Source organism: Perna viridis, chromosome 6, assembly GCF_037379345.1.
Source record: "Perna viridis isolate PV_CMFRI_1.1 ecotype Kerala chromosome 6, ASM3737934v1, whole genome shotgun sequence".
NCBI classification, from domain to species: Eukaryota; Metazoa; Mollusca; class Bivalvia; order Mytilida; family Mytilidae; genus Perna; species Perna viridis.
Window position 1 is genome coordinate 46,717,792 of NC_142450.1, and position 15,598 is coordinate 46,733,389.

Sequence of the window (15,598 nt, forward strand, 5' to 3'; positions counted from 1 at the left end):
CTTGGTAGTTAGATAGGAGCGTTTTCTAGATAAGATGATTATTTTGAATTTGCAATTGGTATTGAAGTAGTTGGTTACATCAGTATCAGTTGTGGAGGTGGAATGTAGGACGACTCTTAATTGCTTTCTAAAATGTAAATAATTTGTGTGCAGAACATTTTTAGTGTTACAAGATATGTTGAGATTTAGACATAACTTTTAGCTAATATCGCCCACTGGTGAGTTAGAAATTGTGTGCGAGAATGTTGCTTGGTAAATAAGCATTTATATCATAATCATGAAGTTAAATATGTTAATCCTTGTGAAGCTGTTTGCATAATAAAAATGTTCATGGGACCATGGCAGGACACCTTTGTTAAGACAACTGCAGCTTTCTCATCAACAATCTCATCAATTATTTCGTTGACGGATAGAGAAAGATTCATCTTTCTGTAATCCCCAATAATAATGAGTTTAAAATAATCATAGGCCAACCCTCGAACGCATTGTTGTTGTGGTCAGCTATTGACCTTCAGTGTTTTTCATTAACTAATGATAAATGACGAGAGCTTCCGATAACTTACTAAAATAAAACGATCGCTGATTGGTTGCTTCTTTTTTACTCATCCAATGAAAACCTGCGATCTATTTTCTTTTATTTTTAGCATGGGATTTTCCCACAAATATTCCAGGAGTTGGCAATATTTACAAAAATAAAACAACATTCACGTCTTTTATTTTTATTTTATTTTTGGCTGAAATAGGGTCGGCGGTCCTGATTTTGTATAACCTGGCTTGAAACTATGACGTCAATAACATCAACGGGTCTGTTCTCATTGATTCAAATATTCCCAAACATTTTAATGTTTTCAATACAAATCAATTATTTATATTTGGACTGACATCCATTAGAAATTAAGATTATGAGGAATGTTTCTAATTTTTGAATAGGTTATACTCAATAATCAGGCTTGGGCCATTTTACACTTACACAAATTACTTCACAAACCAGGTTTTTTGAATAACCTGTTCAAAAATTAGATATGTTTCTTAAATAACAGCTTAGAACTGGTACTTTGAGACCAAGAGATTACACCATGATTATACCCCTATCTACTTTCATAGAGGCCGGGAAAACTATCATACCAATTCTTCTCCTGGTTTCTTACGTATTGTGGCGACCTCTAGTGATGCTGGCTGAATAACTAAAGGGTCACGATTTTTTATCACCAACTCATCACAAACTTTAGATAACTTGTCACACTGAAATAAATAATAATTTGCACACCTTAGCATTGGAAGAATAGTCGACTTTTATAACATTGTACAGCACTATTATGATTAAAGAATAAAACATAAAATTTTCATCATATATGATGCAAACTTCAGGATATAGTAGCACATAAAAATATTTTAAGATTTTTTAATATCATTTAATGGCTTCAGTTCAAATTAAATATTCCCCTACAAAAAGAGAATTAAATTTAACAAAATTTGTAGACCTGATATAATAATACATGTTATTCAGTATTAATAAATGTATACAGTGGCAACAGATTTTGACAAATGGAAAATAAAAATTTTACCACTTTCCAGCTCACAGCTTAATTCAAATGTAGATTCTCTATTCAAGACTGAATTGTCTCTAAAAGCTGACATTTATACTCGACAAGACTGCATCTTTCTTTTTCATTAAAAACATCAACTGAATAAGACATTTCCCCTTAAATACAAGTAAAAATGAGTCAAGTGCTCAAACTCCCGGTTTAACAGCTTTCAAATACATTTGGCTAACGACTATTTTGACGATTCCCTTTTCCCACGGTGGGCGTGGGCAATGGTGGACAATTTGTGACCACCCTTGGACACGTTCCCACCGGCCCACGGTAATCAATTAAATTAAATGTCAAGGCTGTGGTTTTAAGTAAAGATGAAGTAACGTTGATTGACAGGTAATAAATTATAGGAATATTGAGGGTGTGGTTTAAAGTATTGTGAAATGAAACTGGACAGTTAACCGGCGTGTATTAGCTAATGACACTTACATGTACCTTAGAGGACGTATTCATGTAGGTGATTTAATCATGATTAGACCTTCGTGCACGTGTGTACTAAGATTGAGGAGTAATAATTTTTTTTTTTGTCAACAACCGTAATAAAAATAAATGAGATATATACGATGAGTGCAACCTTCATGAAATTCAAAAATAAAATTGAAACAACTGTGGGCTGGTGTTACGAATTTTAAATATGCTAAAATTTGAATAATACTCTCAACTATGATTAATTTAATACGTATCCATTTCAGCAACTACAAGTAAAAGGCAAAATAACACAAAAATACGAAATTTTCAAACTAATTTTTGTCCCGTTTTAGTAAATTTATATTGGAGATTTTCGGAAAAAGGCCTACTAAGTCGACACACCAGTGTAAGATACCAATGAGTTTAATTTATTCTATATATAGTTAGTCGTAAAATTCATACTAGAAGAATTTAATTTTTTTTATCAGGGGGATTCAAACACTATTTTATATTTTATAAGGATTTTAAATGTCAAAATTTTGATTTAAAAAAAAAAACTTTGGATGTCCCTAATAAGCTTCTGTAATCATAAAACATTATATTAGATTTCTTTTTATTCTTTAATCTAAGTATTACCAAACAATTCCTTCTCGTTAATTTGCAGTTAATCGACCACTTCCTGTATATTGGCTGAGTGTGACAAGCTCAGGTATTGTGTAGTGACATTACACGGATAATACTGATTTGACTAATTAAGTTTACGTTGTCAACACATTGATTAATTTTATTTCTAGGTGGCTATGATATGAAAATCTTGAATATTTTACAAGATTATTACGTTTAGTAAAAAGAAAAAATACTTGTATTGAGCATGATTTTACAAGAACAATGAACATTTAATTATTAAAATAAAAATACAATTGCCCTTGTGTCATACACCTATTTGTATATTCATAAACTAACAATGGATATTTCGAAAATGAAAGTAATAATGTTTCTGGAATAAAGCTTCAGAAGATTCTAAAAAAGTACGAGATTTCAAAATAAAACGCTTTAAAAGAAATCCAATTTCAAAGTGCATTTTGATTAATAACTTGATATGCAAAGATTTTCGGAATTACATGTAAATTAATTTTAATTCAAAAGTCTGACTCATAAAATGAAAAGTTATGATTTAACGTCAACGGTTCTGAAAAAATTAAGAAAACTTAATTTTATATTTCTATACGTCTCTTAAAGTTACATGTTTTTTTAATGCTGGTGTCGAATTTTAAATACTTTCATGTATTGTTACTCTTCTTATTATCTATGCAAATAAGGCACGTTGTTCATCAATCGATAATTGCTGTCGTGTCAACAAAATGTCAATTTACCATACGATGCTCAAAACTCGGCGACACACCTTTCGATGAAACCCGTCAGTAAAATGAGTAGTGCGCAAGTTCTCAATTTTCTTGAACATTTTAATTTACATTTTGTATACTACTGTTATTATATAATAATGGAACTAATCATAGTCAAAATTGTTGAACTAAATGAAGAAAAAAAAACGGAAGAAATTGGTCGTTCAATTGTCTTTGGTGCACTAAATCTAAAAGAACTAACTGCATATTCAACTTAAGAGGGGTAATTTTCACCCATCACTATATTTGGCTAACTTGTGATTGGATAATACACGGTTAAATCCCTTGCCATTTGAAAACTAATGAACAACGCGGTTCAATAATTCTGGATCATATATTATCTTCCAACGATGCTTCCTGCTTTCAAATTTTGTTGAAATGACACAATACCGAAATTGGTTATTTATAGATGGTAAGTTAAAGTTGCACGTGTTTGCTTCAAATCCGTTTTTTCACTAAGAAAATACAACTGCGTTAAATAGGTTGTCAGTAACAAAAGGAGTTCACAAATACTCAATTTTCTTGAACATTGTAATTTACAATTTGTAACAATCTGGTGACAGGTCAGGTATACAGTATTATTACATGATAAATGTAGCAACTGGAAATGAGGCCTCATTCATTAAGGCCTTATGAATTTCTTTAAAAATTATATCAACTTTGGTTTCCGATTAATTCAGATTTACATTTTGATGGTACTAAATAATGATAGACTTAAGTACGAAGTGGGCCGTAAGAAATAGAAAAAAAACAAAAAAACAAAACAAAAAAACAAGAGTTTAAAGCATTTAATTCATATAAAAACCTAATTATATCAATTCCTAAGTAAACACCTGGTGGTGTCACAATTTTGGCTTGAGGCCAATTATACGTGAAAGAAAATTGATTCACACGGTCAAGGTAATGATTGACACATTGTTCTTTTATTTGTCAACTGTTTGAACATTGTAATAAAATTGCTGATCATGGATTAAATCCAATCAACAGGTTATCACGCATCCACCGGATACCGTGGGCATGAACACTATACTGTCCACCAGACACGGTGGGCATGTGGGCGTCTGTCCACCGTGGACATTAAGGGTGGGCAAAGCGTGGATAACTTGATTTGTCCACCGTGGGCGAGTGGCATCGTCAAAATAGTTGTTAGCTGTAGTGTATGTATTCGAAAATACTCTGATTATTCAAACTGAAAGCATGTGATTTGGCATGCCTATACTAATTGATGTACTTACAGACTTAATGATATTATTTTCTATATCAGTTAACTGGTTCTCTCTCTGTGAATTGGATACCAGCTCTATCCCTATCTTTACAATACTGTTCCTCACTAAGCACAGTTCGTAGATAGCTTCAAATGGGGACCTAAAACATATTTGTTGTGAAGTCAATTAACTTTTAATGTGAAATTCAGTTATTTCCAAAGAATACAACTTTACAATCTGTACTGAACAGACAAGCTATAAAGTAGTATTCACTGGGAATAAATGAATCAGATGTAACTGCCATGGAATACCATAAACTAGATCAAAAGGCCAAGTCTGATGCAGAAGAAAAATCATGAAGTGGACAAAATAACTGTAATGTAATACTAGTAATATAAGTATTTATATGATACTGAAGTGAACTTAGTGAAATGACAATTAAGTTTTACCACTTTGTTTTTATATGAGAGACAAAAATTCTAACAGTATGTGTCATAAGATAATTTCATAGCGTTAATGTTTAATAAACTTAACCATGAAAATTGGTACACATGAACAAAAGCACTTTCACAGTAAAACAAAATGCTTCACTAGGTGCAGCTATATACCCTGTAGTTGAACTGTGAACAGTTTGGGCAAATATGGATACCCCCATCCAAACTTGATACAGCTTTAGAATTTGATTGTGACTAGAAATTGACACAGGATAAGAATTTGACAAGAATCAAAGTGGCTCGTTTTAGGCCTTAAACCTCCAAAATTAATCCCAACCTTCCTTTTGGGATATGGCACTTTGTGGTGCATTCCAAAAAGATTCATTCCCTTTTACTCCAGTTGTCATCAAGAAATCAGAAAAATGCTTGTTTCTAGCCCCTTTGTGGCCCTTAATTCTTATCAGCTCAAGTTACAATCCCTAAAATCAATCCCAGACTTCCATTTGTGGAAGGACACCACATAGTCAATTGAAAAGAGATCTATTAACACAGTCAAGTTACTGTCCCGATAGCAGGAAAATGCTTGAGTCTGAACTCTTTTAATCCCCTAATTCTTAAACAGTTCAACTTTTAACCCACAAAATGAATCCCAGTATGACCATGGTGCCAGGTGGTATAAAATATTGTGGAACAATATCCTAAACATCCATCTGCCTTAGCTGGAGTTAAATAAGTTCATTTTTTTTTTTCAATATTTTGTCTTTTCTTTGGGTACCTAATTCAAAACAGTTGGGGTCATAATCCTAAATCAATACCAATCTTCCTTTTGTTATTTGGAACCTTGTGGTGAAACTTTATAAAGATCAACCAATTAATATTTCAGTAATTGTATGAAAACCAAGTGTCTATTAATGACAGCACAGATGATGACAGACTGCAACAAATTATCATAAGACCTCAAATTTTTTGCAATAACATGAAAATAAGCATTTTTGGCAATGATTAATTGTAATTTCAAAGTATTCTAAAAATATTCTAACATTAAAACTACTACACAAAGATACAGGTCAACATACCTATCTAACCAACCAACTATACTTTTAAGACTTATTATTAAGTCTGACACTGAAGCAAGTATGTTGACTGAGAGTTTGTCATGTGACCCTGGTGATATATTGGCAGCATTTTGGTTGTTTTCAGATGAGCTGGCCTGTACCTCCCTCTGAAGACTTTTGGCTTTACATCCAAGCTGTAATGCCAAGTACTGTAAGTTTTCTGTATCGTATCCATATCTCTTTAAAAGAATGAGCTCAAAGGTACACTTACTGTGGTATAATTTATTTTTGTATCCATTTTTGTGGTTAGATATTTTGTTGGATACTTAAATTTGTGGTTCATGGGTCAATAAAACAAAATCGACAAATTAATCTGCATTTCCAGTATTTTATCATTAAATCAAAACAATTTTATAACAAGATTTAAAAACAAAAATTTTGTGAGCATTAATTTTTTTGTGGACACATGTTTCACAATACAAACATTTTTAAACTAAAGGCTCAAGAGAGCCTGAATCGCCATTTGCTTATTTGAAAAACTTGAGGAATGAGACAGGCTAAGTTAAAATCAACTGAATTGTCAAATGCAGGAAATGCTTTTCATAGCATTTTCATGACTTGAACCAGAATTCTGCTAAAGGCAACAATTTTTTAATTTTTTTTCAAAAACCTGTATTATGACCCCTAAGTTCCATATTTAGTATAGGCAGCCATATTTATTCATGGATTAAAAATCACAACAGTCATTTTGAGCACAATACACTAAAGAACTATTATGCTTATTTTCATTCAATGATCTTAAATGGTTTTAGAGAAGAACATTTTCAAAGTTGTACATGTGAAAAAAAAACGACCAAAAAACTGTTTCAGGGGTCGTAACTCCTGTATTAGTCAATGAATGGTTTTGAAATTTTGGCATAGGTCCTTCTCATAATGCTTAACAAATATACCCCACCAGACATTTGGTAAAGGCAACGGTTCTTGAGTTATTTGCAAAAGACTGCCATCTGACCCCTATGTTCTAATTTTAGTAACAGCGGCCATGTTTTTTCATGGATCAAAAATCCCAACGACAATTTTGTGAAGAACACACTAAGGAACAATCATGCCAAGTCTAAATTCTGTCAGTCCAGCAGTTTCAGAAGAGAAGATTTTTTAAAATTTGTCCACGACGACGACGACGGATGCCAAGTGATGGCATAAACTCACCTGCTAAAAACAGTAAATGATTATATGTAATCTGCAAATTAAATCTATGATTTAAGAACCACTCAGGGTCTCATCTTAATCTGACAGGAAGTGATCTGCTGCTTATCATGTGGTGCAAATAATGGAGTTTAATATATGGAACCACTCAGTCCACAGAAAAGTCATCTCAAGTCTACTAAGACCCAAGACACCATCCACATTATGATAACTGAATCTGTTGATATGACCTCCCCATCTTACATATAGTATACATCTTTGTCCTCCTACACTGCCTCATATCATTACAGTAGTTTATATTAAAAAGTTTTCAAGACCTCACCTACATGTAGAAAGAGGTATTGATAATATTACAGGAATTTGGATTTAAGAGAGAGACCTTTGAAATTGTCCATATAAATCATTATAGAGAGATGGTATTTTCACTAGGTGCATACACTACTAGGTCGTGACATTTGGATTCTAAATCTGAGAGAAAAAACATCAGAATTATTAATTGCTGATAAAAGAATTACTAGTGACTTAAGAAGATCTACTGCTTCCAATATAAGTTCTTGATGGCCAAGTTTCTGTATTCCAATTTTTTCAAGATCATAATGGGTTAACATTAGGAGCTTCCTCCCATCAATACCATGCTCTGCTATTAAGTTGGCATATTGTGGTGTTGATTCATCTAGCCCTGGAATTAAAACAAATTCAAAATGTTGAGTACCAGCAGTATTTTCAATTCTTGTGTTAAGAAACAGTCTAGATAATCATTATATTACAGAGGCTTTTTTTTTTTTTTTTTAAATATGACGATAATCCCTCATTAACTTTCACAGCAGGGAGGAGACCAAGCAATATTGTCCAATCATCTGCCCAAAATATAAACTTCATGTACTACTGGTAGTAAAATTAGAATTCAATTTTTTGTCAGTATACAACAGGCCTGGTTTGTCTGTGTTTTTTGCAACGTACCAGGAAACATATATAATTGACCTCCTAAAGATGCACCGATCTGAGATGGGATCTTTCAATGTAATTGATTAAATTAAATTAATGATTACAGCTTTTCTGAAAGTAATTGATTAAATTAATGATTACATTGGCAAGTAATCATGATTACATCTGATTACAATGAATTTGCAAATAGCTATGAATTAATTGATATATTTTGTTTCATTATTTTTATTTTTCATAAGACATTAAATTCTTTGAATTAATAACACATAATATTATTTTTTACAGTATAGAACATCAACCGTCACCAATTCATTAAACACCATAGATCTATAATATATATACAAGTTCAATATAACAATTTGTGACTTTCACTTGAATTTTTAAGAACCATTGCACTTGATTCATAAACAGTTTTGCCCTTAGGGATATTTGAATGCCCTTGGGTTTTACTTTGGTACTTCTTATCAAATTCTTTAAAACAACTGTACAGGATATTTAGATAGCTCTTACACACATTTTTTTCATTATAATAATTAAAGAACCTTAGTGTGTTGAATACTCAAGTAAATTTGTTTGAAATAGAAATACATGTAGAAGGACTCTGATATAAAAAGGAATAAGATTGTTTGTTAGGCTTTAGACCTTTGTCTTCTAACTAAATTCTGTTACTCAGAATGGTAGTTTCAAACTCAAGACTGTGATTTCTTTGAGTTTTAATTAATCCAAAGTAAATATCATTGTAGCGGAACAAAAGGTATACTTGACCTGTAACTTATCATGGTGAACTTGTATACCAAAAATCACTTCATAATCTGCAAGCATTTCGAAAAAAAAAAGTCTGAAAAACAGTTATTTCTGTGAATTTAGTTAAGTTCAAGGCCCGTAATTTTGGTCTGAAAATAAATTATTTTGATTCATTTTTTATTTTGAAACAACTCAGAAGGTTGGCTTGCAATGCTGCTAAACTGTGAAAAAGATGAAAAGTGTTCAATGTAAATATTAATTAAAACAATTGACCACTAGACAATCATCACAAACAGGAATGAATATACAAAATGTAAATTTATGTCTTTCAGTTGTCTCGTGACCACAACTGCCTGCAAATGTGCAGCCATTGTTGTTTACTATTGTAAATACGTCTGAAGTAAAAAAAAATTGTGGATTACTGGACATGGGTTTTTGGGGTTTTTTTTCCAGATTGCTGGATTTTCACATCAGTAAGGGTAAACATTTTTCTTTAAACTGAATACCTGCTCATGTGTAAGAGTAAAGAAATTGTATATTAAGTTTTACTGAATCTGTTTGTCAAGGGTATGATCCTTTTTGGCAGAGGTATGATTCTGTGAGTCAAATCATGCTCTCCAAATACATTAGGCACCCAAATAAAAAGCCTGCAGGGTTTGGATAGCTAAAGAGCTAGCGTTAAGTGTCAGTCGTGGTAGTTGAACCTCATTGTGTCCAACTTGGAAAACTCGAAACTCGGATAACTGGAAGTAAACTGTCAGTCCCTGCAAAAGCTCCCTATTTGTCTCAAACTGAGGTAATTAAATATTTGTTGACATGAAGGTGTGAAATTCTGTTTTTATACCTTAATTGGCTTCAATAAAAGATTAATCGATGTTAGTTTGTATGACGGTTAGCGGAAGCGTGTGTAGAATTCATCTGTTGATATTTAAACGTCTGACCTCATTAGCCAAGCATCAAATAGTGTATTTGGAGAATATTGTGTGAAAAGAATGAAGGAACCAATCTGATTAACCAAGCTGATAATACATTGTATTAAGTAAATATGATAATATTGGAATAATTATGAATGATTGATTAAGATAAAACAAATTAGTCTCTTCTGTTTTTGATAACAGTTCATGTGTCAAATAATTAGCTGTTTGCTATTAACTATAAAAGGGGGAGTATGCATCATTATTGCATTCAAACAAGTTCACAATGTGAGCTGAGCAAACTAGTGAAGGAACTGACTCAACCGATGGGATAGCTAGATCAGCTAAATGTAAACTGAATGTAAATCTATTGAAGAAAAATACCAAACCATTATATAGGTTACCTCTACAATGGCTTGGTATTTTTCATCAAATAGACTTCACATTCAACAAAGTCTAAAATTTCCTGTTATTTCGGAGTTCCAGCTAATACTTTGTCCACATGGATAAAAAATTCTGAAAAGATTTAAAATGCATACCAGCAAAGCATTTTTGGTCCAGACAGAATGAGGATGGCTTGTTACGAAGACGTCAAAAGGACATTAAAACCTTCCAATATCTGGACCAATGCTGGCAACTAAAGCAGAGAAATTTGCCAATAGACTAAATTATTCTGACTTCAAGTGCAGTAATGGTTGGCTGCACTGATTAAAAACAGACACAACATAACCTTTAAAAAGATATGTTGACAATAACAGTGAAGTGATGAACGAATGAGTTACTTAGTTACAAAACATCATGACAGATATTTTAACTGATAGCATCTGATGAAACTGGTTCATTCTTTAGGCTACTACCAGTAAAAACACTAGAGTTCAAGGGTATTGACTGTAGTGGTGGTAATCGCGGTAAAGAAAGATTGACAGTGCTGGTGTGTACTAACATGTCCCGATCCAACAAAGACGTTGAAAAGGCATTACTTAAATAGTTTACCAATGTAAGAGACCAAAACCTTCCAATATCTGGACCAATGCTGACAACTACAACATGTAAAGCAGAGAAATTTGCCAATAGACTAAATTATCTTGACTTCAAGTGCAGCAATGGTTGGCTGGACTGATTCAAAGACAGACACAATATAACCTTTAAAAAAATATGTTGACAATAACAGTGAAGTGATGAATGAATGGGTTACTGAGTTACAAAACATCATGACAGATTTTTTAACAGATAACATATAATGAAACTGGCTTATTCTTTAAGCTACTACCAGAAAAGACACTAGAGTTAAATGGTATTAACTGAAGCAGTGGTAAATGCAGTAAAGAAAGATTGACGGTGCTGGTGTGTCCTAACATGTCCCGATCCAAGAAAGTTCCACTACTTGTCATTGCAAACCCAAGATGTTTCAAGAATGTGAAAACATTACCAACTGAATACAATTCCAATAAGAAAGCCTGGATGACATCTGAAATCTTTACTGCATGGATCACCAAACTTGACAAGAAGTTTCAATAACAGCAACCTCAATTTGCCATGATCATTGACAACTGCCCAGCCCACCAGAAAGAGAAAGGTTTAAAGAATTTCTTCCACCCAACACAACCAGTAAGACACAATCCTGTAACCAAGGCATCATTCAGAACCTGAAGGTACACTACAGAAAGAGTGTAACAAAACAGATTTCATGTACATAGAAAGAAGCAACTGACATAAACTTAACAGTCCTAGATGCACTCAGACTACAGTAATGAGCATGGTTGTCCATTACCTAGACTACTATCAGCAACTGCTTCAGACATGCAGGTTTTACTAGTGACAATATGGTAACCTTTACTCAGGAAGAAGACGACGATAATGACATACATGTATACCTCTCACAAAACTCACAGGGATTCACAGAATATGTCAATGTTGACTGCGACATTCCAACTACCAAACCACTAACTATCAACGACATCATCAACCAGATCATCGTCATACAAACTACTACAGAACAAGTGACGACGATGAACTGAATGTACCAGAAAAGTCTATTCCAACACTTGCTTCTATGATAGACATAACAGAAATCTACCAGAGCTACTATGAAGTCCAAGACAACACAGAAGAAGAAACTCAAAGCCGAGCAGACAACCCTCACAAGTGACTTTGCAACAAGACTAAGTTCATTCCTAGAGTGAATCTGTATTTTGTATGCATTGTTTTGTGTAATCACTGAAGGCTGTAATGTACATGTATATAAATAGTGCTTGTTGTTCATGTTTATATTTGTGTATATCTTAAATTTGTATAATACTTTTGTCTTCTTGCATACTTAAGAAATGTCAATAAAATTTGAAAACTGATAAGTTGCTTACTTTATAGTCTTTTATTAAATTATCGCCATAACGAAAATGTAAAAAAAATAACAAGATACAAAAAAAATCTTGAAAAGTCTACATATTAAAAATCCCAAAGATCGATGTTAATAATAAACTATAATGGTAAACACCCATTAAAAATACTGAGACAATGACAGGATGACAAATCATGTTGGATTACTCAAACCTCGGATAACTCGAATATTTTCTACTGGTCCCTTTGACTTAACGAGGTTCAACTGTATAACAAAAATACTAGGATACAACATGCAAAAATAATATACCACAGCAAAGGAACTAAAATTAACATGGAGTAGGCATTGCCTAAATCAGTGAGCACTTTGAGCTTTACCATATGAGTACTGTCTGCAAGACTTGTAAAAATAGTAAAGGACATAATCAAAAACCCTTAGGCACAAAGGGGTGGGGATAAGATGAGAATGTTTGTTTTGAAAGTGCAATATTTTTATTTATATTTCAGCAGCAAGCAAAATCAATATTTTTATTTTGAAAATCTACCTTTGTAAATAATGGGGGAAATGTTTTCTTTCTTTGAATGTGTAAAAACATGTTTTTTTTCCCAAAATCCTAGCCCCAACCCTCTTTCCCCTCGCTTTCAAAATGGTTGATAACTTTGTAGCACTTTGCCATACTTTACAATATTATAACCCTTAAGAGCATCCCTAGCAACATCCTTTTCAGTTTTAGTTGGTCAGATTAATTTGTACAGAAACCGGAAATTTTACAGGTCTCCACAGATGGTGGGAATATTTTACACTTATCATATGACGAAAACAAAATTCAGATGCAACTGACAGCTGAAAAATTCCAATAGAAAACGATTCCCTATCCTATCTTAGAAAAGCTATGCTTGGATTGGATAATGCAATCAGAATTATATTTTTTCTGAGGTGGGTTAGGTTCTTGAAAACAGCAACAGAGGAATAGCGGAGATAAACGTACATACATCAGTGTTTTTCCTTAATTTTTTTTAAAACACCTCATACTCACTCCTTTTAATAAGTAAAAAAAAAAGGAAATGACTCGAAAACTATCCGAAAAGATGAAGTTAATTTTACAGAAATGTAAAATCTTAACCTTTATACTTTAATTGTTTGATTTAAGGTAATGATGAATTTTCTCCGTATGAAGAGTCATTTATAGACCCTTTTGTGCTAACTGTAGACTACTCGATGAGCATGCGCAGAGCATTCTCAATACACACTTCCACGAGGAAAATTCTTTTGTTCTACCCAAGCCCTACCTCAAGGAAGTGTATACTGAGCATTCTCATTAACTTACCACAAAGGGGTCTATTGTTACTTCCAGGACATTACTTTTTTTCGTTAGTATACTGGGGAACCTTAAGGGAAATTAAGAAAGTACATGTAATAACCATAGAGCTCACACCCTTCGTGATGCTCACTATAAATAGTTTAATTTGATGAAACTTCTAACAAGTTATTTTTCTCTTCATTTAATTTTGTTATTAGTGAATATAACTGATCTAAAATAAAGTGGTTCTCTGAAGACAGTAACTATACAAATTTGTCTCTAAACCCCAGGGTCCCTTTGTAATTGTAGCATAGACCGTAAAGTACTTAAACTCTGCTATTTGGTGACTAAAGACTTTAGTTGTGGTAAATGCCATCTTAACTTTGAGTATGGAGGCACGGAATTCAGTGAAACTCGAGAGAAAAAGGTATGGTCTAAAATGTGTAACCTGTACCAACTTTTCCCCATACCCAAATACTACTTTGCAAATTTCTTCATTATTACTCAATATTTCCAGATGAAAGTTGGTACGCATTTACAAAATGACATGATGGTTAGGCTAGATTTAATGACTTTTAAAATGTTCGTCGAAAAAAATGATTTTATTCGGTTTTCTGTTTTCAAAAGGTCTAAAATGTGTAACTTGAAATTCCTGTACCCAAAATCAAAGTCCGATATTTTGTTATCTGTACAATTTTAAATGCATATTTGACATTAGAACATCATAATATTATCAAAATTTTCATTGACGACAAATTAAAACAACATCAGACTCTGTTTATGAGACTTTGTTTTTCTTTCTGGATAAGATTGTATCCATTCTTTGCTGGTATGGGGATTTACGCTAAGTATGGTATGGAATTCAAACTCAATAGCTTTTTTTTTTAAAACAATATACAATCTTTCAAAACTTTATCCAAAGTTTTAAAATGGAGGTTTTAACCTCTAAATGATTTAGAAAAAACTTAAAATTCTGACAGGAAAGTGTGAAATAGTCAATAATTAATTTAGTACAGTAACTTCCAGTTACACATTTCGACCTTTTGACTTCAGAAAATCGATCAAATAGAAAGATTTGAAAAATACATGTCATTTTCTTCATTAGATCAAATTGTTACAGAGTTGTGGCTTCAACTCGGGGAACTTGTAGAGCAAGTTAGCATTCAACGAAATACTATTTTCAACTCCTCGATTTTATTTTTTATTGCGCCATCTTTTATGCACTCAAATCATCAACAACATAAATTATGTACAACAAGTTCCGACACCATAAAAATACGGATTTACTAAAATGTATTTATCACGGAGCTGGACAGTCATATTCTTACTTAAAATTAAATATTATTATTCAGAAGAAAATATAGATCAAAATGGATGAACTTACAAAAAGCATGTGCAAAAATACCATATATATTACAAAATGGACTTTTCCACATCTTAATCAATTTTCAGTTAACATACCGTAAGAATGAATATTTTAGCAAAACATTATTTGGGTAAGGGGAAAAGTTGGTACGGTACAGGTTACACATTTTAGACCACACCAGAGGAAAATGTAATAGTATCTAATACAGACTGACAGGTACTGAGGTAGACAGGAAGGCAGTCAAGCAGGTGTGCGAGTCATATTTGAACAATGACAAAGCCTAAAACACTCAAGAGAAAAACACAATCCAAACAGTTCGACGTAAATACCTTTTATCCAATCAGATACTAATGCAGGGCTCCAATTTTCGTACAAAATGTGATTTACAAATGTCATCGCCATTCTGTATTATTATTATTATATAGGTATCTAGAATTTACATAACTTAGTATGAAAACATCTAGTGAACTTCGAATGAAAGAGCTAACAAAGGGAGTAAACTACGCTTTCCCGCGGTATTTATGGCGGGACATATAATATTAGAATCAAGTTTGTTTCTTTCAACAGCTTAGCAATTCTATAATTCTTAAAGTTTTTTTATCGTTTGTTGTTTATGGTACGTATGTACATAGCCACTAGGATGGTTTCGGAAGAATTACATATAATAGGATACGTTGTTGTTACT

General features: G+C 32.6%; 1 protein-coding gene across 3 annotated transcripts in view; it reads right to left on the reverse strand.

The window, feature by feature from the left end:
- LOC148615289 (connector enhancer of kinase suppressor of ras 2-like) overlaps nucleotides 1-15,372 on the reverse strand; it is a 60,240-nt gene extending 44,868 nt beyond the window's left edge. For 2 of the 3 annotated variants that reach the window (XM_088590099.1, XM_088590098.1), the window contains exons 1-5: nucleotides 15,243-15,372; nucleotides 7,822-7,985; nucleotides 6,122-6,339; nucleotides 4,642-4,771; nucleotides 1,126-1,242 (exon numbers count right to left, since the gene is read on the reverse strand). In XM_088590099.1, coding sequence (XP_088446225.1) covers nucleotides 1,126-1,242; nucleotides 4,642-4,771; nucleotides 6,122-6,339; nucleotides 7,822-7,985; nucleotides 15,243-15,315 — 702 coding nt within the window. In that variant the 5' untranslated portion in view covers nucleotides 15,316-15,372. Of the gene's footprint in view, nucleotides 1-1,125; nucleotides 1,243-4,641; nucleotides 4,772-6,121; nucleotides 6,340-7,821; nucleotides 7,986-13,574; nucleotides 13,631-15,242 lie in introns of those variants that run through there. The other variant, XM_088590100.1, reaches the window with a different exon arrangement.
- Between the last annotated feature and the right edge of the window lie 226 nt (nucleotides 15,373-15,598).